Source organism: Melanotaenia boesemani, chromosome 15 (assembly GCF_017639745.1).
Source record: "Melanotaenia boesemani isolate fMelBoe1 chromosome 15, fMelBoe1.pri, whole genome shotgun sequence".
Classification (NCBI taxonomy): Eukaryota; Metazoa; Chordata; class Actinopteri; order Atheriniformes; family Melanotaeniidae; genus Melanotaenia; species Melanotaenia boesemani.
The window spans coordinates 7,499,514-7,523,560 of NC_055696.1; the positions used below are offsets into that span (position 1 = coordinate 7,499,514).

General features: G+C 37.6%; 1 protein-coding gene across 4 annotated transcripts in view; it reads left to right on the forward strand.

The window, feature by feature from the left end:
- The window catches only part of mink1 (misshapen-like kinase 1), a 33,358-nt gene that overhangs the window by 2,561 nt on the left and 6,750 nt on the right, over positions 1–24,047 (forward strand). For 2 of the 4 annotated variants that reach the window (XM_042008277.1, XM_042008278.1), the window contains 30 exons: positions 2,031–2,096; positions 2,459–2,641; positions 2,723–2,833; positions 2,923–3,013; positions 3,113–3,243; positions 3,340–3,394; positions 7,303–7,381; positions 9,496–9,671; positions 9,804–9,873; positions 9,980–10,190; positions 12,597–12,704; positions 13,291–13,377; positions 15,125–15,301; positions 15,391–15,561; positions 15,875–16,141; positions 16,323–16,402; positions 16,510–16,613; positions 16,721–16,812; positions 17,540–17,563; positions 17,963–18,114; positions 18,644–18,761; positions 20,306–20,422; positions 20,671–20,782; positions 21,579–21,728; positions 22,158–22,301; positions 22,728–22,862; positions 22,988–23,088; positions 23,215–23,364; positions 23,447–23,606; positions 23,711–23,850. In XM_042008277.1, coding sequence (XP_041864211.1) covers positions 2,031–2,096; positions 2,459–2,641; positions 2,723–2,833; positions 2,923–3,013; positions 3,113–3,243; positions 3,340–3,394; positions 7,303–7,381; positions 9,496–9,671; positions 9,804–9,873; positions 9,980–10,190; positions 12,597–12,704; positions 13,291–13,377; positions 15,125–15,301; positions 15,391–15,561; positions 15,875–16,141; positions 16,323–16,402; positions 16,510–16,613; positions 16,721–16,812; positions 17,540–17,563; positions 17,963–18,114; positions 18,644–18,761; positions 20,306–20,422; positions 20,671–20,782; positions 21,579–21,728; positions 22,158–22,301; positions 22,728–22,862; positions 22,988–23,088; positions 23,215–23,364; positions 23,447–23,606; positions 23,711–23,850 — 3,762 coding nt within the window. The remainder of the gene's footprint in view (positions 1–2,030; positions 2,097–2,458; positions 2,642–2,722; positions 2,834–2,922; positions 3,014–3,112; positions 3,244–3,339; positions 3,395–7,302; positions 7,382–9,495; positions 9,672–9,803; positions 9,874–9,979; positions 10,191–12,596; positions 12,705–13,290; positions 13,378–15,124; positions 15,302–15,390; positions 15,562–15,874; positions 16,142–16,322; positions 16,403–16,509; positions 16,614–16,720; positions 16,813–17,539; positions 17,564–17,962; positions 18,115–18,643; positions 18,762–20,305; positions 20,423–20,670; positions 20,783–21,578; positions 21,729–22,157; positions 22,302–22,727; positions 22,863–22,987; positions 23,089–23,214; positions 23,365–23,446; positions 23,607–23,710; positions 23,851–24,047) is intronic. The other 2 variants (XM_042008280.1, XM_042008279.1) reach the window with 2 other exon arrangements.

Genomic DNA, 24,047 nt, shown 5'->3' on the forward strand with positions numbered 1-24,047 from the left:
GTGTCACCACTGAGCGTACATGTTGTGCATTTTATTCTTCTAAACTATTGGCTCAATTGCAGCATCTTTAAAGAAATTTGCACAAAAAAAAAATCCAGAAGGATGGTAGTATTATGTAACAATACTTGGCTGCACAGATGCATCAACAAATAATTTAGGCAGCCACACTTAATTTATTCAAATGTTTAAAGATATGTAAGTTATATTTTCTTCTGTTATCATTGTTTTCACGCCATTCATTTGAATACCAAATGTTTTTAAATTAGGAAAATTATCCTCTAATGATATTCAGGAAATGAATGCTCTTTTTTTTTGCGTGTAATCTCGGATAGGATGGCCTTTTCTTAAATTTTTTTTTTTCTTGAAAGACTTCCCATGTTGCTTAAATTAACACCCTTCCAGAAAATGTGTTGTCAGCTTTCTCTTGGACTTTCACCAGAGTTTTTTGAACTGATATGACTTTTTATGCGCCCGACTTATCAAAGCTTGACATTTGGGTTAACTAACTGTATTGTGAACTGAGCTTTTTGTCTGTTAGAGATTGTGTCAGGTGATGCTATTATTATGTTTTAAGTAGATTTTTCTCTTTTGAAATCGTTGGAGATGCTATGTGCTGCTGGTGCTACTGCTCGACTATAACTGTACCCTTCCCCTACTTCCAGCTTGTTTCTCTCATCCCACTCTCTGTGCTGGACGTGGGTGAATCTACCACCTCTGCCTTGCCACCCACTCAGTCATTACATTATTTCCTCCCATACCGTCATTTGCTTGCTTCCTTTTTGACGTCACAATTCCTTCCCTTTTTGTTTCCTCATACATAACATGCTTAAAAATTTGTGCTGTTTGTTTGTCATGATATGAGCTATGTGCATTTACATAAAATGTTTGGTCATTTCTTTGTTTTGATGCCAATGCTTTTCCAAGTAAAGATTCAATTTTTTATGTAAATCCTGAAGGAAAACCTTCCCCTCCTTGTTTAAGGTAGAAAACCCATCATTGGAAATAGATGAAAGTAGGATAGGTCATGGTGTACGTTCTAAACCCAAAGCAGCAGTCTAACCACCCACACATCTCCTTAAAGCCATATTGAAATTACATGAAAGTGGAACTGCTTGTCATTTTCCCTTGTCTCTGGGGAGAGGGGGTTGCATAATTTAGTAAAAGCAACCTACTCGTTATTAGTGTTGGTGAAAAATGTGTTCAGGGCACCAAAAAATAAAATGATCAAATTAAGAAAAAGGCTTGGGTTCGGTCCATGTTGTCAGAATCCATTTTTTTATAATTAAACTGTTGTCAGTATTTTGTATCTGAATCTCTCTCCTGTGTTAGGTCTTGCAGGTGGCTAGAAAGACTGGGTTTACATGATGGATATGGAATTGATATTTCAATTTAAACTGGCTTAAGTGTACACAGTAGAAACCATTAGGATTGCCTCTCTGGATTTTATCTCTGTTTTCTGCTCTAAAGAGGGCCACATGTTTTTATGATGGTGCTCTTGAGTCTATAGAGCTGCAGCTGTGTTCACTTTCAGTAATTGTACTCAGGTTCTGAATTTATGATGACACGGTGACCTCTATACAAGCCTAGTTTTAGTCTTTCATCAGTACCTCAGCACATTTTGTCTTAAGGCTTGTTGTTCCTCTGCCTTTATAAAAATATAACTAGCCCAATTGCAGCATTTATAAGAGCAGGTGCAGTTTAGTGAGATTTCAGATATAAATGTTAACTCTTAGTTGAAGGAACACAAGTGAAACAACATTATCTGCAACCTTCACTTAGGGTCAGCACTGAAATGTACAAGTGGAGGATTTAAAAGAAAAACAAAGCAAACATCAACCACTTAAAAAACAAAAATAAGAAAATGATGTGCTTCAAATACAACAGTTTTTAATTTGATTTATTTAAATTAAATAAAAGCTGTGCAGGAATGATCTTTAACATGGAGTTTTGTTTTTTTGTTTTTTTTTGTTTTTTTAATCTAACCCTGCCTTATCTGTGTTTTATGATAAATTAATGTCTTTCTCTTATAGGATCCAGCAGGGATCTTTGAGCTGGTCGAGGTTGTTGGCAATGGGACATATGGGCAGGTGTACAAGGTGAGCTATGGTGCCTACATTAGAGTAAACTCTGACTTCTATGGAAAACTGAATCATTCAGGGCTTCTTTGTTAGGAACCATATTAAATGTCTTGCATTTTAATTTCTGAGCATAAAGCAGGTTTATCTTATTTATCTTATCTATTAGGCTCATAATTATAAAGTGGTGGTGACAGGAAAATAGTCTAGAGGAAGAAACTGTACTACAACAGCAGCTAAAAAAGTGATTTAATATAAAGAAGCAAGTAAATATTCTTGATTGGTTAAAAAAAAAAAAACTAGAAACATGGAGTAAAATGTTCATCTCAAACTTAAAACTTTATCGAACTTCGTTACAGTGATTAATTTTGTTCTTCAATCAGGGCCGTCACGTGAAGACAGGCCAGCTGGCTGCCATTAAGGTGATGGATGTAACGGAGGAGGAGGAAGAGGAGATCAAAGCTGAAATCAACATGCTGAAAAAATACAGCCACCACCGCAACATAGCCACATACTATGGTGCCTTTGTCAAGAAGAGTCCACCAGGACACGATGACCAGCTTTGGGTCTGTTGTAACTTCTGCCTGACGTTCTGATGGCATTCATCATGAACTGTAACCACTAAATTTGTATTATTCTGGTCGTAGCTGGTGATGGAGTTCTGTGGAGCAGGGTCAGTGACCGACCTGGTGAAAAACACTAAAGGCAGCTCCCTGAAAGAGGACTGGATTGCTTACATCTGCAGAGAGATCCTTAGGGTGGGAAATCATAGCCCCAGCAGTCAAATCATCTATGCTGCAAAGGTTACTGCTTACTGACCAGGTTTGACTTCTTTGTGTATGAACAGGGACTTTCTCACCTCCATGCCCATAAAGTTATCCACAGAGACATCAAAGGCCAGAACGTGCTGCTAACAGAGAATGCAGAGGTCAAGCTTGGTATGTTGAATTAAAATACTTTTTTTTCTCTGCTGAAGTGGTTCTGCTTTGTTATCCTTTATATTCTCACGTCTTTTTCTCCTCTGATCCCTTCCACAGTCGATTTTGGGGTAAGCGCTCAGCTGGACAGGACTGTTGGTCGTAGGAATACCTTCATTGGCACGCCTTACTGGATGGCACCTGAGGTCATTGCCTGCGATGAGAACCCTGACTCTACCTACGATTACAGGGTAATTGCAGCAGTGCTGTTTGTGTATGTGTTTATGCACTGTGCTGAAAGAATGAAAAAAAATAATAATAAATCAAAACTGTTATGTATGTTACAGAGTGATATTTGGTCGTTGGGAATAACAGCCATTGAGATGGCAGAGGGAGCTCCTCGTAAGTGCATAATCTTCTTTGCATGGCTGCTTTATCTGTTGGATGTTGACTTGTGCATTTCTACTGTATCTATTTGCCACAAAATAATTTTTACTGTCAAAGCCAATCCTAGAGATCTCATGAATGAGTGTCTTGCATATGCAGCCTTGTTGTCTGTGTATTCAGATGGACAACTGACTCACAGTAATCAGGGTAGTGTAGTCGTGAGCTGGCAGTTGGCATGTGGAGGCTGATTGCACAGATCTCTCCTGTCTGAAAGGAGATTTGTCTGCCTGGGGATTTGATACATAACAAAATCTTTCTAAGGTGTAGATAAACTTTTTTAAGGAATGACAGCCACTGATTAACCCTATTGTATCCCATAAACATTTGTACAATGTTTACGTGTTTTCAAAATGATGTGAGTATACTCTTACAAGTAAGGTTCTAACCTTGCTATCATGCTTTTATATAAATGAATAAACCATTCCCGTTTTCAGTTTATTTTACACACACATCTCACAATATTTGGAGACAGTTGGGTCAAGAAAAGTTTGAAAACAGAATTTCACGATCATGCACATAACCAAATTTAGCTTTGAAATAAAAACATAAATGCTTTAATTCAAGGAGTTGAACAACAGTGTCTTGGAAACTGGAGACATTGTAAACATGTTTGTTTTTAGAGGCACAAATTGGACAAATGACAGTCACCAATATTATTTTTTTAACAATTTAAGAATCCTTTGTTCGTTTTTAATGGACATCAAAGAGGTTTCCTCTTTGAAATGCTTTTCTAGATTTTGTTGCAGCTTTTTTTCCTTTCTACTTTTAGTTTTTTCTGTAGCAGGTAGACATCCGTTCCATCAAGTTAAGATCAGGCGACTGACTCACCCACTTTAGAATATTGCACTTGGTCACCTTCAAAAAGTCCAGAGTTGCTTCTCAGTATGTTTTGGGTCATTAGCCATCTGTTCTTTAAAGGGCTGCCAAATTAACTTTTCTGCTATGGTGTGAATCTGAGCTGACAGTATATCCCTGTACACTCTTCTGTTACATCATCAATAAACACAAGTGACTCAGTGCCATCGGAAGCGATGCATGCCAATACCATCATTCTCTGCCTCCATGTGTTTTACAAGTGATTTACACTTTCTGTCATGAGCTGTTGCAAGCCTTCTCTTAGTATTGGATGATCTTCGTTTAATCTGACCAAAGAATGATGCTCCAGAACAGCTGCTCTGACTTTTCAAGCATTTTTTTTTTAATTTTCTTGTCTTTTACCCATATTGCATTTCTATCCTTGAGGATTAGAAGTGCACCTTGTGGTGAACTTTATTCACTCTCGTGAACTCTTCTCATGATGTTAGACTTTGTCTACCTCTGTCTACCTCCTGCAGAGTGTTTTTCAGTTGTGGATGTTGTACAGGCTCCTTTTTTCTCCATTATTTGCAAATTTCCAAAAATCTCTCAAAGCGACTTTGTTTTTGCAGCCTCAGAAAGGCTTGTTTTGTGTACTAAGAGCTCTTTAAATTTCATGGACTCACAGTATGTATTCTAACAGTAAATGTCACACATACAATCTAATCCAGACCTTTTACCTGCATTATTGATGAAGAAATAATGAATAGCCCCCACCTGTCAATGAAAGCTGGTGGATCGTCCAACTATACTTGAGCTTTAGAAAAAGACTTCTCCACATTAAACAGTTAGGATAATTAAGTCTTTAAAGTGAAAGCTAAAAGTCTCTACCTTAACAGGCACACATTTATTATTGTATTTTGACTGTTTTTGTAAATGGCTTAAATATCTAAATTTGTGTCTGTGTCAAAATACTTGTAGGTTGAACCTACTGCACGTTGTGTTTGTATGGCATATTTTAGTTCAGAGTTTGTGTAATTTGTAAGGTTTTTTTTTGTAGTTTATAAACGTCTTTATGGTATTGGGCCTTCTCATTTATCTGACCTTTTAAATGATGAGCCTTCTCGGACCCCAACTATCGGGTACTGGCCTTTTAGTTGTTCCCAAAGTCAGGACTTAACCCTATGCCGAGGCTTCTTTCCATCATTATGGCCCTCGTCTATGGAACAGCCTGGTTGTACATGCACTTTATGTGCGTGTGTGTGTGAGACTATAATCAGACTATAATGAGGGGTGTGTTTTTAAATTGCTATGCTATATACTTTGGGGTGTGAAGGCCTTTTTTTGTTTTTGTTTTTTTTATGTGCATAAATTGTTTTTATTATGTAAAACAATTTGGTGTTTTTTGCATGAAAAGTGCTTAATAAATAAAATTAGACTTGAAATATTAATGAAAAATTATTGTATTTGCCATTATTTAAAAAATTGTGGCTGTTCTGGAGGCCCCTTTTTACATCATCGATAGATACCAGAGCTCCTACAGACTACTGCTGTGAGTGACATGCAGTATGATGTACAGGCCAACTGTCAAGCTGGTGTTGGTGTGCTGTTATAAATTATGCAACGTGTACTTACTCACTCCATCAGTCTGATTACTGAAGTAGGTTTATAGAGTGAATTTTTGTGAGTATTTGTTTTTAGATTCTTTTTGATAGTAGTGCTGAAAACATTTATGAGGTGATTGATATCCTAGATCAGAAGAAAATATTTTAGACAACTTTATTAAAATGTTAAATTGCTTTCTAACTGTTTAATTTGTGCTTTACTGAGCATTGCTAGACAAAATAAGTAATGTCAAGACTCATTTTACTGTACATGCTACAACACCATAAATGCTTTAGATTTCTTAAATTAATTTTAGTCGTAATCAAGCATCATTAGTTGCTGCTTTTCTTACTTTCATGTGCTTACTTCTTATAATAAAAATGACTTTGACAGCTAAATTTGTACAACTGTATGTATAAAATTAAACCGTTACAGCAGGGGTTACATTTTTGGAAACATCTTCGGTTTCTCATACTAACCCAGATCATATCTGTACTGATAATATAATCAGTAATTACATTTTAATCAGTGTTTTGATCACCAGAAAAAAAAGAAAAAAGTATGTATTAATGTTTTACTGACAGCTATCACTGTACCTGCTATGGTAGGAGATCAATGACCCTTGCATAGCAAGAAAGACATTGGCCGCTTTTCAGTGTCATACAAGCCACCAGCCATATGGTGACATGTTTATTTTTAGCTTGTTTTTAAACCAATGAATTATTAAGCTTCTCTTGACTCTTGATATTTTTTTTTCACTGCATCAGACATTATACCTCTGTTTTTTACACCAAGTGGTCAGTATAGTGAATAAAATGTAGCTATTTACATTATTACAGACCTTTTTAAATATCTATACAGCTTAACAGCTAAAAAGCCAAATCAAGCATACCATACATGCTGACTCCAGGAATGTTATGAAACAGTACGTTAGACTCAGCCTGTAACTCTGTACATTGCCAGACCAACATCCCATCAGTGTGTCCTTAAAATGAGTAGATATTATTATGAAACATCAGTTTATCTGTGATTCCTTTCATTTGATATTGCCCTTTAAGCACTAAAATGAAGTATTCCCTTTGCCTTTGGCCGTCTCAGTCACGTTGCATATGTCCAAAAGACTGTGTTACAAAAGCCTATTTACTGTGAGACTCTAAAGCTAACCAGTCAGGTTTAGCTACCTACGCTGGGAACACAATGACTCACAGCCCTTGCTCTTACATTCAGTGTAACAATAAGCCTGAGGCACCAGTAAAGATTGGATAACAACAGCTATAACCATGTTTCAGAATACAAAAAAGGGGGGGAAAGAAAATATGTGTAACAGTGTCTAAGATTATTTGAAAACTAGGCAAGTTGAGAATAGTCTTATACTGAATTTATTTTTGTACACCTTTTTTATTTGTTCCTAAGCTCTCTGCATGGGTAGGGTTTAACTCTCCTAATCTTCTTTATTTCTGTAGCTTTGTGCGACATGCACCCAATGAGGGCCCTCTTTCTGATTCCTAGGAACCCCCCTCCAAAACTTAAATCCAAGAAATGGTGAGTGAACAATCATGCTGCCATTCTTTTTGAATTACCTGGAATGCCTTTTTTTCTTTGGTTTTCTTACAAATGTATATTGTGTAAGCTGTGTATTAGGTTAAATTGTTTCAGATACCAATCAAGTTACAAATACACATGTTTAAAAGTGGAATGTAACCTTAGTTCTGGGAGTAGGTGGGTCCCTCATGAATGCCCCTGCCTCTGCATCCACTATGGAAGGTGTATCAGTCAGGTTCAGATGTCCCTAAATACTATTCCTTCCACTGCTGAGCTACATTAACCAATGAGGTTAACAGCACTTCATACCAGTAAAATGTTTGCAAAGCACAGCTGGCCAAAATCTCTGAAGCCAACCCAGATTCATATTTAATGGCCTCACCATACTCCTCCAACACTCCAGTTTCTGTTTCTGCAACTGCTTAAGCTGCATCCAGCTTGGTCTACTGGTGAAGGCTCTGGAGTCCTACAGGCTAACTAAGATCTATAGGATTCCTGCTTCAACCTGATTGCTTCCTTCTCTTCAAGGGTTCATTACCTAGTGGATTTCTGACACATTAAGCACCAATAACCTTATGAAACACAGCCCATTCAGAAAAATATTCCCAATTTTCCTTGGCACCTTGGTGACGCTCTGTTGGAGATTAGCTAAAGGCCTCTGTGGTCATGGTGTTTCCATCACACCATAACCAGATGTTTGGGGGAACTGAACCTGTCCAGAGTCTGCTAAGCTCTGTTCACACAAATTTCCAGAAGATGGATTTGATGATACAATTTCAACAGCCGACCTGCAACCAACGACGACCCGGTAGCAAGTGCACTTATAAACACATATTCTTTATCATAGTGTTTGTTGGGAATAAACTGAGTAGCAAAAAAGGCTAAATATGAAACACCTATCTGGTCCAGATCAAGCAGGCTGTTCCTCCCTTTTTACACCCCTTCAGGTTTCACTATCATTGCCCACATAAACATTAAAGTCCCCAAACAGGACAAGCGAGTCTCTAGGTGGTTTCCTAGGTTTCCAACACCCCGTCCAGAGACTCCAAGAAAAACTGGCATCACTGTACTGCAATTGGGTGCATAAAGATAAGACAGAGCCCTTTACCCGACCCAAAGGTACTGGGGCATGACTCTTTCACAAGGGAAAATTACAAGTAAGCCCACTTGACTTGCTGCCTTTGTCCCTGTTGCCAGTTTCTGTAGCTGGGTATTGATTCGCCAAAGCCTTTGCCTTGGAAATCCACTTCCCAAGCCATCATTAAAATATAACACAATAATGGTAGTGTTGTAATATGGCTCATAAATGCAGTATAAAAATAACAGGACTGATTACATAGTGAACGCACTTGATAAGAATGGCACTGAAAGGAAAACATGGTGATTGTTCAAGAAGTTACTGGATAATTTGCAGATTTCCAAAGCTGATGATGTGCTTCAGAACACTTCCAATGTGTTTATAACTGCTGTTCCATAAAAGAGTGTCTACTGAGACTGAAATATTTAAAACTGATTTGTAATTCTTTGTCAAGGGAATTTTTTTCCTCCTTGTTCTTTTCCTGTTACTTATTAACAAACTCCCCTGTGAAGTTTATTGTCTTCTCTCCTCTTTTTTAATTCTAGTCCATAGATGTTCTTCATTGTTTTGGTTATGAGCAATTTTGCAAATATGAGAAATGGATGCGGGAACTCTTAACTGCATGTTGAAGTTGAATGAAAAAAAGAACTCTTGGTTTGGTACTCACAACATACTAACTGTTGCATTTTGTAGAGTTGAGCAGGTTATTGATAGTTTTTTGGATTCTTGTACATTTTTTTACTAGTTAATTATAGCTATCTTCTCCTTTTGTGAATAAAAAAGAAAAATATTTCTGAAATTACTTATGATATATATATATATATATATATATATATATATATATGATATAATTTTTTTTGTCTGGAATTCTGGTATAACAAGTTTCACACCTGGAAAATGCTGTGAAGGGGATTAAAGCTAGACCCTTCACTGTGAATCTCTTGACAATGATTTGTCAAAAATAGCTGTCAACAGTTTCAGGCCCTACCTTCATTTCCATCAGGTTTATCATCCTCTAACTTCCCCTTCCTCCCAGGTCCAAGAAATTTATTGACTTTATAGAAGGCTGTCTTGTCAAGACATACACCAGCCGGCCTTCTACAGAGCAACTGCTCAAGCATTCCTTCATTAGGGACCAGCCCACTGAACGCCAAGTTCGAATTCAGCTCAAAGACCATATTGACCGTACTCGCAAGAAGAGGGGAGAGAAAGGTAAGGAAATGGAAAGATGTTTATAAAGTGCAACTCGGGTTCCATTGACTTTTAATTGACAATTAGCTGGCATTAAAAAATATTTACTCACTTACTACCTTGACTTATTTTTTATTCCCATTTGTTTTGTAGAAGAAACAGAGTATGAGTACAGTGGTAGTGATGAAGAGGATGAAAACCGTGGAGATGATAGAGAGTCAAGGTAATAGTTTACGATTTCAGTCCAAGTACTGTTGAATAAAATCATTGACTGGTGTGTTGTCCACTGAAAATCCTCCTCCCTTCCCATCTTCAATTTTGGGCATCAGTTCCATCCTCAATGTGCCGGGTGAATCTACCCTGAGACGAGACTTCCAGCGACTGCAGCAGGAAAACAAAGAGCGCTCAGAGGCTCACAAGAGACAGCAAGCCCAACTGGCAGCTCAGCGCCGAGACCCAGAGGAACACAAAAGGCAACTGCTGCATGACCGACAAAAACGTATCGAAGAGCAGAAGGAACAGCGCCGTCGACTTGAAGAGGTAATGGTCACCTAAAGAATGAATGCACGAATTTACATAATTAAAAACGATAATACTCTCAAGACGCATCTGAAGACAGAGCCAAGTAATGATTAACAAAGTTTTGCTATAAGTACACAAAAATTCACTCATTTCAGTCACAAAAAATGCACAAGAAATATTTCATGGTAACTACTGTGGATATTACTACACAAAATTTTGCACTAACTAAAACCTTTCAATTTTATGCTTGATTTTTTTTTTCTTAAATGATTTAGACAAATGAGATGCCATATGAACATTTTTCTTTTAAACCTGATATACAGTATACAGTCACTAACTAAATTTCAGGGTTGTCAGTCATATAAGACCAGTACCAGCTCCCTTAAAGCAACTCAACATTTTTTCTGGCATGTCAAAATTATTCCTCAGTGAGATTTGGATTTTTAGCATTTTTTTTTAAATCCAAACATTATTTCTGTTTGGCATGGTGTTTACAAGCCAAGTGCTATACAACAGCCTGGTAATGTCCAGGTTAAGGTAATTTGAGCTTCAAAATGAAATGTTACACAACCTTATTACTGTTTGACAAGCATGCTAACAGAAAAAGGCATTTTTAGGTGCCGCTTGATGTTCCGTCATTTAATTCTTCACTATTTGCTGCACTATATGCTACAAGTCTCTGATCTTGATATCAGCGTCTTATTTGCCACTCCCCCTTTTATTCATAGATGTGTCAAATTTCAGATATTTTTCTTACAGGTCAGTTGTACAAACCTTTCTCTCTACAATAATTTGAATGCAAGGCTTATGAATAGTTGTAAAATATTACATGTGAGAGTAGGAGGATGTGAATTTCTTGAACATGATCTATGCAATACACATCTCAACAATATTTACATGGCACAAAAAGCATTTCTTTCTCACAGCATCTCAAATTGTCCACAAATAAATTGTGTCAAGCACTGAAGAAACTAGTCACACCTTGATTAGTAAGAGAATATATTAGACTTTGTTTTAAGCTACCAGGCATGTAGAAAAATGGGAAAATAATATGGATTTGAGTGAAAAGTAAAGTGAAAGACATTACAGTCTTTTCAATCAGTCCATTCCTATAAATTTTAACTACATAAATATTTGGTTTAGTGAGATGATTTTCAAACCTAGAAAAGGGGTGTAGATGGTGTGAAATCTGTAAAATGCACTCTTAGGTGTGTAAAGGTTTTTCCTTCAAGGAGTTAGAAGATTAGTGAGCTGTATTATTGACTCAACATTCAGACCTTCTCTACATTAACACCACTAATCTCCCTGTATTAAGGTTGAGCAGTTTGAACCAGCCCCGGAGGCCATATCTGTTAATTTGACTAATGCAACACATAACAATCATACACTGGTTCCACTCAGTAACTGGAAGAAGTGTTCAACCAAGTAATGAATGAATTAGACATTCACAGATTAAAAAAAAGTTCATACAGAAACAAATAACCATCCTAGATCTGGATTATTCATGAAATGCAAATTTCATATCCTTTTATGTTTTTTGTTTTTTGCATTAACATGCACCCTCCCACAATGTTTTACCCAGTAAAACCTTTCACACTTCATGTATTAGTTGAATGTTATAGTGGTCAATAACGTGTTGATGTGCACATTTCCTAAATGTGTCATCTTACATGTCATCTTGTCTCCTTTTTTTTTTTTTTTTTTTACACAATTTGAATTAAAGTTTATATTTATTTATAGCATTGGTAGAATGTCACCTTAGACATATTTTTTAAAGGAAATGTATCATGTTGGAAGAATTTAAAAGACATGTCTAAATTACTCTGCTAATAAGTGGTGGACTTCATGCTAAGCATAAACAGCTAAGGTGAGGTATGTGAGATTTAAAAGTGGCACATGTACTTTCACCCATAAAGCCATAGTTGCTAAGTATTGTGCAGTAAGGTATTTGTACTGCAGGGACAAAGCACTGGCTTTATCTACCTCCACCTTCTGCTCTGTCTTGTTTGGCTCTTTTTTTCTCAAAAATGAAGTCATGACAGTAACTGAATTATCGAGAGTAGACAAGTGTTTTGTGCCAATTTTGGGGGCTTTTTTTTCCCCCCAAATCAAAAAAAATAATTTTGAATCAGTTATGTGTATATATAAATGAGATAATAAGGTAAAAACTGCTTATTGCCAAAATGAGAAACTGTCACTTTATCTTTTGAGTTGCAGCTGTAATTTAAAGTTAATCTGGATTCAGATTTGTATTTGTTCATGGAAATGTCTTCCTGCCTGTTTTCTGACCTTGATTCCTTCTGCCCTTATCCATTTTTCTCCACCTCTTTGAAGAGGAGAAGTGGTTTATAAGCAGACTAGTTCCACTCTGCAGTCCTAGCTGCTATGCTCATTTCTCTTTTTCCTTTCACCCCTCTCTCCCAGCAACAGAGGAAAGAGCGAGATATTGTGAGGCAGCAAGAAAAAGGTCCTCATCGGAGACTTGACGATATGAGACGAGAGGAAGATAGAAGGATGGCAGAGAGGGAGCAGGTAACCAACCACAAGAGATGCAGAACTGCAATCAGCCAATCAGTGTGAAGTGTGGGTGTGTCTTATCAGCAGCACAGTGCAAGTTGCTCTGGTGGTGAAATTCCATGAGTAGGTTGCCATAGCAGCAAGGGTCTAAATTAGTGTGTTTACTCAGAGATGAGTTTTCTGTGGGTGAGCTCTCTACGTCTCCTGGGCTCCGTTTCCAGTCTTCCTCAGTGGCATCAGAGTCTGGCATCAGGGCATCATCACCTTTTATCGCTACACACTGTATATATTTTAGCCTGGTACCTCACAACAGCCACAGTTTGATCATAAACAATTTAATTATTCCACATCTGGTAAATCACAACTTCAATCTAGTGCTAATAGTGCTTTCATGGTTCTTCTGCTTTGCCACTTTATTCTGAATAGATTTAATATCTGCTGTCTTATTACAAATAATAGAATCTTGGATTTATTTTTGTTTTTTTTTTAAATCCATACACAATTTCTCTCACTAGAAAGGTATTGCAATATATTATTTGTGTCTGTCTCCAGCAAAAAATGTTTGATTTGTCTTTTACCCTGCCTCCTTACCTTTCTGCAGGAGTTTATTAGACATAAGTTGGAAGAAGAACAGCGGCAATTAGAAATTCTTCAGCAGAAGTTGCTTCAGGAGCAAGCTCTGCTTATGGTAACCATTCTTTATCAGTTCTTATTATGTTTTTGTTTTGCTTTCATGTCTTACACTTTCTTATATAAAGTTATCATTGAAGGAGATTACTCAACAAGCACTGAAATAATACATTTCTGTCAGTTGTGGCTGGCTTCTGTTTGGGGTGAAATTATTTTAATATAAGTCAAATGAGATCAAAATTTTCAGAAAAATGTTGAAGCTTCAGCTTAATTTGTTGATTAATTAAAAGACGTACTTTATCTTGATTTAGATATAGTCTTAAATGTTGAGCATAGCTTGGCTCACATAAAATTGAAAAAAAAAAAGCCATGCAGTGACCTAGATTCTCAGGGAGTTATGCCAGTTTCCAGTATATAAGTAAATCTTTCTTTCATGGAAGTGTGCAGTTCCACACATTCCTAGCATCTTTATTTAAAAATTGCTCCTGTAGAATTAAGATGTGACAGCCCAAATCTGACTACTGTATGTACAAGGTAGTTGGGGCTACCTACATGATTCCTGTGTGTATCCATGCCTTCACATGGACCCGTTTCACAGAGTCAAACACAGGACAGTGCCCATGCTGTAGTTTTAGGGGATCAGTGCTTTGTTCAAAGGCAATTAACAAAGATGGTTTGCGCTATAAGCCTGAAGAAAAATGTTGGAACACTGCTCTAATATAGCCATTGTGCACAGTAGATGTTAGTCATCTTCCTGTTAGCTCACAGCTGGAATATATTTGCAAGTAATGAACTATCTTCCTCCGCTGCTATTTTAATTAAGTCTGCCAATGCATGCCTAATAACTTCCTGCAGCTGTTTCACAGTAAGTGCCTTTTATTAGTCGTAGTTGATATAGTTGTAGATGAAACCATAAATAATGCAATTATAGTTGTTAAGAAGTTTTATATCAAGAGGAAGCACTGGGCAGCTTTTAGTTGCAGCTACATGAAGTGTCCTCTCAGCTGCAGTACACAGCTTGATTAATAAGCACAGTTTATTAAACATAAAATACAAAAGGCTTTCTTGTGTTAGTCTTTAATTGGGAAATAATTACATTGCAAGATATTGAGGTCATATGATGGTATGAATAGGAACATAATTGGTCTGAGCTTTTCTTGCAAATGCAAGAAATGCAAAAACAGGAATACAAAGGTGAATTTTTACCTATGTAAAAGCATTTAGCCATTTGCCCATTTACTGTAATATACAATACCCAAACTCTAATAGATCGAATACAATGAGAGCATCACCTACTCAAAGAAACTGAAATTATTTCTCTGTAGTCATGAATGGTAAATCGGTAAATACAATTAATTAACTCTCCTATATGAAAGAATATAACATTATATAATGCACTTGGACAAATGCTTAATCTTAACACCGCTGTTTAAAATTAAAAGAACAGATTGAAGTTAAATCTTCAATGAAAATCACATTTAACCTGAAGCTTATATATTGCAGCATGTGAATACATTGACTATCAATGGGCTTAGAGATCCATACAACTACATCTACATCATATTATACAACATATTATGAAAATCCAATAAACTGACTTGCCTTACTTTATCATCTTACACAAACAGGTTGAGCAACAAATATTGATATTTTCCACATAGACAGTTTTTTAAAAGGTGGTGGACTGCTAAATATTTAAACCTCTGCCTAATGTGAAGTTTTAATGTTTGCAAATGTGTTGGTTTACATGATGAATAATATGTGAAGAAATCTGTATTAAGACTGTAATGCGTTTCTTTGCTCAGGAGTATAAGCGGAAGCAGCTTGAGGAGCAGCGTCAGTCAGAGCGGCTGCAGAGGCAGCTGCAGCAGGAACATGCCTACCTGGTGTCTCTGCAACAACAGCAGCAAGAAAAGAAGCCCCAGCTTTACCACTATAACAAAAACCTGGAACATAACAACAAACCTACTTGGGCCCGGGAGGTAGCAGTGTATCGTGCTTTTGAAATAATCCCATAGTCAACCATTTGTAAATCACAGAGTAATTCCCTCTTTTGCTGTCCTCATGCCAGGTGGAGGAACGAAGTAAGCTCAACAGACAAGGTTCGCCTAAAATCTGCACCACTGTCTCTGACACTGCCATTCAGTCACGCTCTGACTCTATCAGCCAATCCGGAGTGGTCCAGTCTGCACAGACCCCACCGATGCAGAGGCCAGTAGAACCCCAAGGGGGGCAGGGCAAGGTGGGTGTTTTCAACGGTTTGAAGTTCAATTCATCAGGATATGCAGCTACTTTGCTGTTCTGCCCCTAACTCTTTAGCTGATTTACCCTTGGTATTCTGTGCTACCTTATTTATGCATTCCTTTCTTTTCTCCTCTTTCCTTTTCCATTCTGATCCCACATGTAAAAAAACAACAAAAAAAAACCCACTTTGCTACACAAACACATTTATGCATTCTTCTCCTCTTGGCCTGCTTCCTTGACATATCGTATCGTGCTCGCTCGGATACTCCTTCTTCCTGGTGCACTGCTGCTGCTCCTCTTGTCCTCTGCAGTTCCAGATGGCTCACTTGGTTCCACTGAAGCCTTATGCTGCCCCTGTCCCTCGCTCTCAGTCGCTCTGTGACCAGCCCACTAAGAATATGTCCGCCTTCCCCACCCAGGATCCCTCTCTCACCCCCACACCCCGCCCCATCCATTCCAGAGAGCTCGTACGTCAGAACTCAGACCCCACATCTGAAACCCCGGCACCACTGTCCCATCAAATCAGGGAGGATCGTGGTCCCTGGATCCGTTTGCCAGATGTAGATCTTCCACCCAAGGTAACATCCAGTTGTTGGTTTTGATCTGTATACAAAGCTAAATATTGCCTCACTTGTCTGTAATATACCTTTCATATTTCATTTCCACACAAGTGGAAACAAAATATTTTGGTACTTTTTGCTAAGTTATTGTTACTGAAGACTAATGAAAAGGGTAAATGTATCTCGTTACTGTCCTTAGATTCCCCAGAGGACTGCTTCTATTGCCACAGCTCTTAACACCAACCTATCTTCTGGTATTAGGCATCCTGTAAGAGCCAGGTACTGGAGATAGTCAAATGGTTTGATCTGTTATTTCCTTAAATTAATGCCTTTTAAATGGTGTTTAGTAGAAATGACAACTTGAAATGATTGTATCCTCATGGCAGCAATCCAGATCTCAGCCGCAATGATCGTTGGGAGAGAGGAGACAGTATGACTATATTATCCAATCTGCCCCAGACTGGCTCTCTGGAGAGGCACCGCATCCTCAGTGAGTCCCTGCCTCCCCAACACTGTTTCTGAACAGACTTTTTACAGTATGTCGTATTGCAGAATTACAATTACATGTGTCTATAAATTCACTGTTTTTCCTTTCAGGCTCATCCAAAATGGATTCTCCCATTCTCGCCCATGAAAGTCGTCACAAACCAGGGGAGTCTCGAACCTCTTCCCGCCCCGGACGTCCCGCTGTAAGTGATTCTTTCAAAACAACTACAGTATTACCTTTACTGAAGAGGTGCATGCCACAGATCAGCAGCTGTAGTGAAAATTGCACTGACTTGTTTTTTTGCTTATTTTGATCTCAGATACACATGTACCCAACTAACTTAAAAGTTTTATCTACACAATAAAGCCCCTTTCAGACATGTCGCCCTTTCTGGTAATCTGACTAACATTAATCTAGGACTTTTAATGCTGTAGAAGTTTGAATTGTATGCAGTCATGTTAAGGGGCATGCATATTAGTGTAATCTGCTTTTAGAGTTGTCTGAGAGATCACATTATTAACATGGAATTAACAACAGTGTCTGAACTTTTCCTGCTTGACTTGTTCTTCTGGTTTAACTAACTTGCTTGTGCCAGATAACAAGGAAACATAAATCTGCTGAATGCACATTAATTTTTAGATCCGACTGCATCTTTCTCTTGGCAACGACACAGAGGCAGTGAACCCATGTTAAGGAAACACAGTTTTTGAGAGGATGACAACTACACCTATGAGAAGCAGTGATGATCACTAATGAATTATGATCAATGTCTGAATGATTGACTGCTGTCAGACTAATAAAGCCTTCAATAGTACATAGCTTTTATGTCTGAAAGGGGCTTACTTTATATTTCAGGCACCACTGCTATTACTCCTTATGTGTCTCCTCTTCTTAAATCCCTGTTTGTTGAATTTACCTCAAATGTGCAGAGTTACAAGAGAGCTATAGGGGAGGTTAGTAACAGTCTTCTTGTGTTGGTGATGCTTTGTGTTCATGCATGAATTTGTATTTCAGTTCTTTTATTCTAAATGATAAGCATGCTCTCCCTGTCTTCATTCATTGGGTTAATCATGTTTCGTAATTGAATGACTTGTTTTTATTTCTAATGAGACATTTTAATGTGTTTTGCATTCATTGTGTCTTTTGGACACACCACGTTGTTCTGAATCACTTGGAATCGTTTTTGAGCTCATCCACTTAATGGACTTCACTGTCAAATGTGCTTTGGTTTGTTTAAGTGAAAGTTGTGCATTAATCTCTAAAGCGTTGGAGTTTTTTCTATCTTTGATCACTTATGCAATTATGTTAAACCCTTTTTAATGTTTTATGAATGGTAATGTATGTGTTTTCAGGACCATGGCCTCTTTGCCAAGGAGCGTGCTGAGGAGCCACCAAGGCCCCCGGTCAAGGCCAATGATTACTCCTCGTCTTCAGAAAGCAGCGAAAGTAGTGAAGAAAGTGAAAGTGGGGAGGGAGCTGAGGAGGAAGAAAGCCCGACAGATCGGTAACAAAATGCTGAGTGGGGGATGTTTCAGTCACACACACATAATTACATATATATATATATATATATATATATATATATATATATATATATATATATATATATAGTCTCATAATTGAGTCTCAGGTTCTAATCTCCAATTTGTCCAATGTACAATAATGAACACATGGCTTATTAGTACACAACAAACATCTTATACTGAGGTTGTTTCTTAACTGCTGTAATTATACTGATCTGTCCTTAGTAATTCCACATATTTCCATGCTTGCATAAACAATAGCAAATCAACAGTACCACTGAATCAGTGTGAAACTGTAACCGAAGGAGAGACAACAACGCTAAGTTGTTACAGTTAAGCCAGTGACTCTTAACTCATATATACTGTGTTCAGTGTCAGCATGGAACAATTGCTGTTATTGCACCTCTTTAAAAAAAAAAAGAGTTTAATTATTAATTATTTATTTTAGTCATTGTCATAACAAAGCTTGCATGCTCTCCAAAACTTCTGTTCTCTTTGTATTTATTCCAGTCACCGGGATGCAGACACTGATTCAGTCAACACCATGGTGGTTCATGAAGATGAGGGTGAGGGTGGAGAAGGAGAGCAAGCTGGAGGATATGGGGATCAGACCATGGTGGTGCAGAGAGTGAGTCATATTTTTATGTACTAATGTTTAAAATGCATCATTATTTCAAGGACACATTGATCCACTATGTGGCAGAATATATTAAAAAGCAGTAATATAAATGCACTTGTTTCATTTTGTTTGTTAATGCACACATGCATATTGTGACTGTATAGTTCAAACTCCTTTCTGTGAATAGCTAGTTGAGTTTATAAAAATACCTGATAGCTAAAAGACATTCAGTTAAATGCACATTTATGTAATATTTCAAGCAAGATTACTTTTTGTTTTTTCCCCCAGTGTCTTGCAGTTTGATTTTGACAAAAAAAAAAAAAAACATCAACTGAAGCAAATGCTAGGACACCTTACGAACACAACATGCATTAAAGAAACTGCCTTTTAGGCCTTTTTTATTGGGTTTTTGGCTATTCATCTTGCAAAAGCTACAGCAATCTGCCACCACAATTTACAGCTGGAGGGAGATCTATTCATAAAATTTTTTTTTGTTCCAGATGCACTTCTTAAAGATTGCATTCAAAAAGCTCTATTTTAAATTTAGTGTTTCACAGCACCTGTATTTACAGTGCATCATAATTGTTTAGATGTGCAGACTGATTAAACAATTTTGTTGTGAGCCATAACATTCACAGTAGATAACTCCACAGTGAAGGTTATTTTTGTGCAGATATAGCTCCACAGTGGATCAGAACATTGCCACTCCACAGTCTGACCAAACTTCTTAAAGGTGTCATGCAAAGTAAGCTGGTTTTTGGTTTGTCTTTCTACAAAACAGCCAAGAGCTGGATAAAAGGTGACCACTAAGCATAACATCAAGTCTAAATTTAGCAAGAATCAATAATAATAATAAAAAAAAACAATAATAATAATTGTTAAAAAATATGATAATAGGTAATGAACTAGTTGTTGTTTGAACTGGAAATTCTTCTATGATGATGTTGAATGCTCATCAGGGACCACATCCGAACCCATCCTCTCCTTTAATACCTATGACATAACTTCAGTGGATCCTTGTCATCCTTGCTCCCCTTGAGACTTTCTAATATGTGGAGATTAGCTCTCCATGAATAATTCCCAAAATCATTGAACTGGTCCAAAAGAGACAGGCTTTTGGGGTTTGGTGCATTTTGGTAGACAAGTCAGATTTTTTTCTGTTTTTCTTTTGGTGTATTAGCTCTAAGCCCCCCACCCCCAACATGTGAGAAGTAAAAAAATTGAAAGCTAAAACAAGTCTGAGACCTCTGCTGAGACATTGTGGCCGTGTTTCTAGAACCCAAGCCTCTCAGAAAGCTCCTTGGAGCTATTTACTGTAATAGACAGCAGAACAAAATTTAAGATAGATATTTACAGCCAATGGTGGCAAATTGGTGAAATAAAAGACACAACTGACTTGAACTCTCAGTATTGACTGCTCTCATTGTTACTGTGTACCCTTCCATGCACGTCGCCTCCTTCAAGATCCTGCGCATATTGGTCTAGATTTATGTCTGTAAGTCTCATAATTGCATAATACATAGTATTGTCTGTGTGTTTATTTTGCTCAAAAGACCCCAGAGAAGAGGAGCCACAATGGATATACTAACTTGCCAGATGTGGTGCAGCCCTCACACTCCCCAACTGAGTCAGCTACTCACTCCTCTCCTGGGAAAGACTCTGTTTATGATGTAAGTTTTACTGATGTATACTAGTTCTGAATCTGTGCTTGGTGTTCTGTGTGAGACAGTCACAGGCCTGAAATCTATTCATAACAAATGAGGTCCACCAGTTTAGTTTATTAGTGTATCTTCAATAATATAGATTGTGATGTCACACCGGCACAGAAAATATACTTTTTAAACCATTTTTGTCGATCAAAAGAATATTTCTACTGGCTTGACAGCTAAAAGCTCATTCCTCCACTCTGCTCCATCAGTATCAGTCAAGAGGCTTGGTGAAGGCATCTGGAAAATCCTCCTTCACCACATTTGTGGACCTTGGCATGTACCAGTCACCAGGAGGTACAGGAGATAACATGTCTGTCAGTGGTGAGTCACAAGCTTTTCAAACACCAACATTAGGTTTTTAAACAATGACCTTTTAAGATAGAAAAAAAATCTTGACAGTGTTTCTGATTTTATTTATTTACTTGGGCGCTTGACTGGTTGAAACTTGACATCATTGTCCATGTTCACTGAAACCTTTACTTCTCACCCTCTGACACTGATTAAGTTTTTAAATCACTTTTATATTTAAGTGAAAAAATTTCCATTTTATTTTAAACTGTTGCCTTACCCAAATGTTCACCAGCAGTTATTTAGTAATTAAAAAAAAAAGCCTTGGCCTGTTTTCAGAATGATCACATCTTAAGATAATTTTGTTAAAATTTGTTTTAACATCTGGTCTGAAAGGGATGTGCATGTCTGTTGGATCCTATCTTAATATTTGCTAAATTAGCTAAAGTAACAAAATGTGTAAGAGGTGTACATACGTGTGCACACAGTAATCATACTGCCTCATTCCAAAGTTATATCATTACTGTATCTGTTGTAATTTAGTTTGCATATATTAATCACCTTATATAGCCAAAAAAAAAAAACAACTTGTGGACAGATGCTCTGAGGTATTTGTTATCAAGACTTCTTTTCTTTTGTAATGAAAACATTGTTAAGTGAAGTGATTCATTCAGGAAATACTCTGACATTTTCAGTCACATTACAAGATAATTTAGATGAAAATGTGACTTAATATGATGTAAATTTAGCTTTAAAAGGTTGCATGGGACTTTATTTTTTATTTCTACGTCTCAGTAAAAGTATTTCTATTTGTGAACTCCATGTGTAGGTTCTAGGTTTGAGCAACTGAAGATGGAAGTAAGGAAAGGATCCATGGTGAATGTCAATCCCACCAACACACGACCCCCCAATGACACACCTGAGATCCGCAAGTACAAGAAGAGGTTCAACTCTGAGATCTTGTGTGCTGCACTTTGGGGTGAGAACAGATTCAATCCTTCAGTGTGTCATTGCAAAAAAAAAAGAAGTTCAAACATAATGTAGAGATTAAGTATTTTATAAATTTCATGCTACAATTAAACCATAAAAGTGGAGAACAAGATCTTGGGTTGCAGACATAGTCAAATAATTGAACTTGCTTCAGAGCTGAGTTATTTTTATCCCTCATATCTTCTAACAAATGTGACATCTCCAGCAGAGCATTGGCTGTGAGCAGTTGATTTAGCTGCAGGTTGTGATGTGGAAAATACTTTAGAATATTACAGTTTAATAGAAAAGACCCCCTGACTTAAAAACAGGTATTTGGTGTGAGACTATTATTAATTGTGACTAGAAGGAGGACTGTAACCAGAATAATGTTAGACAAAATGATAAAGTTCTGTATTTGTGCATTTATGTCTGCCTCCAGGTGTGAATCTGTTGGTTGGCACAGAGAATGGACTGAAGCTGCTGGACCGTAGTGGTCAGGGAAAAGTTTACCCCCTCATCAACTCTCGCAGGTTTCAACAGATGGACGTTCTGGAGGGCCTTAACCTGCTCATCACCATATCAGGTCATGACCGCTGCTTAATGACAGCCTGCTTTCTGATCAGTTTAAACATGTGTGCTTTTGTCATAAGACCAGTCTCTTAAATAGGATTCCACATACTAGAGCTGAAATTGTGTTGTTTTATATTGTAGTTTTACTTTACACTTAATGATCAAAGATAAGGTCCTTTAGCTTCTAATCAGATATAAACTGCAACAAATATATTTCACATGAAAGTCCAATTATGGGGCAAAAATTTGCCTTATAAAATCTTTTATTATATTTTCATTCAAAACTGAGGTGAACTTGGATGCTTCTACCAGACATTTAAGCTGTGGGCCCCCAAAATTAGCATTTTGTTATTTTATTTCTTGACACCTTGTGTTCTTCATAGCTCAGCTTTTCAATATTTGTACCCAGTCTTTAAAGAGTGCCTCTATGTTTATGTAGGTAAGAAAAACAAGGTGCGTGTCTACTACCTGGCATGGCTGAGGAATAAAATCCTCCACAATGACCCTGAGGTGGAAAAAAAACAAGGGTGGACCACTGTGGGGGAGATGGAGGGCTGTGTACACTACAAAGTGGGTAAGTGACAGATGTCTGCTGGTTATCCATTCTTCTTCAAAGAAATTCTTATAAATACATTTAACACAGTGAAGTATTGTTTGCAAGTCTCGAATGTCAAATGGACTTGTGGATGTTCTGTCTAGTGAAATATGAGAGGATAAAGTTCCTGGTGATTGCGTTAAAGAATGCAGTGGAGGTGTATGCTTGGGCGCCCAAACCTTATCACAAATTCATGGCATTCAAGGTAAGGCCCTCCCCTTTCCTACAAGCTAGATTAGTTATGCAAAGGCAGTCAACCAGAAGAGCATTCAAGATGATTATCTTCTCATCCCCCTACCTTTTCTTTTTCTTTAATTTTTTTTTAAACCAGTCTTTTGCAGACCTCCCACACAGGCCTGTCTTGGTTGACCTGACAGTGGAGGAAGGCCAGAGGTTGAAAGTAATTTATGGCTCTTGTGCTGGCTTTCATGCTATTGACGTGGACTCTGGAAACAACTATGACATTTATATACCCGTTCATGTAAGTTGTACAGCTGTCTGGCCACAGTGTTTGAGAAGTGAAACCTAGAAGGGCTTATCCTGTTTGCTGTCATGTTCAACAGATCCAAAGCCATGTGACCCCGCACGCAATTGTGTTTCTGCCCAACTCGGATGGCATGGAGATGCTGCTGTGCTATGAGGACGAAGGCGTCTATGTCAACACTTATGGGCGCATCATCAAGGACGTTGTCCTGCAGTGGGGCGAGATGCCCACATCTGTTGGTACGGCTCAAACCCAGCTACATGGTCATAGATCAAATTAGGTGTGCTGCTTGTATAAATATGAATTGGCGTGTTTATTGCTAATCTTCCTATTTGCTTTTTAGCTCATATCTGCTCAAATCAGATCATGGGTTGGGGAGAAAAGGCCATAGAGATCCGCTCTGTGGAGACTGGCCACTTGGATGGTGTCTTCATGCACAAAAGAGCTCAAAGACTGAAGTTTCTTTGTGAGAGAAATGACAAGGTAAGAGGCAAAAACTCTTGAAAAGGTGCAATAATACTAAGGCTACTAACCTAAACCTTTTTACCAAGAATTTCAAAGAAGATCAGCTGTTTGTTAGATATGAACATAACGAGAAAATCTCTTTAATTACAGCACATTTACCAGTTAAACTAATAATGGCTTTCCAGGTTCGGTTGACAAAAGTATTCGCAAACCAG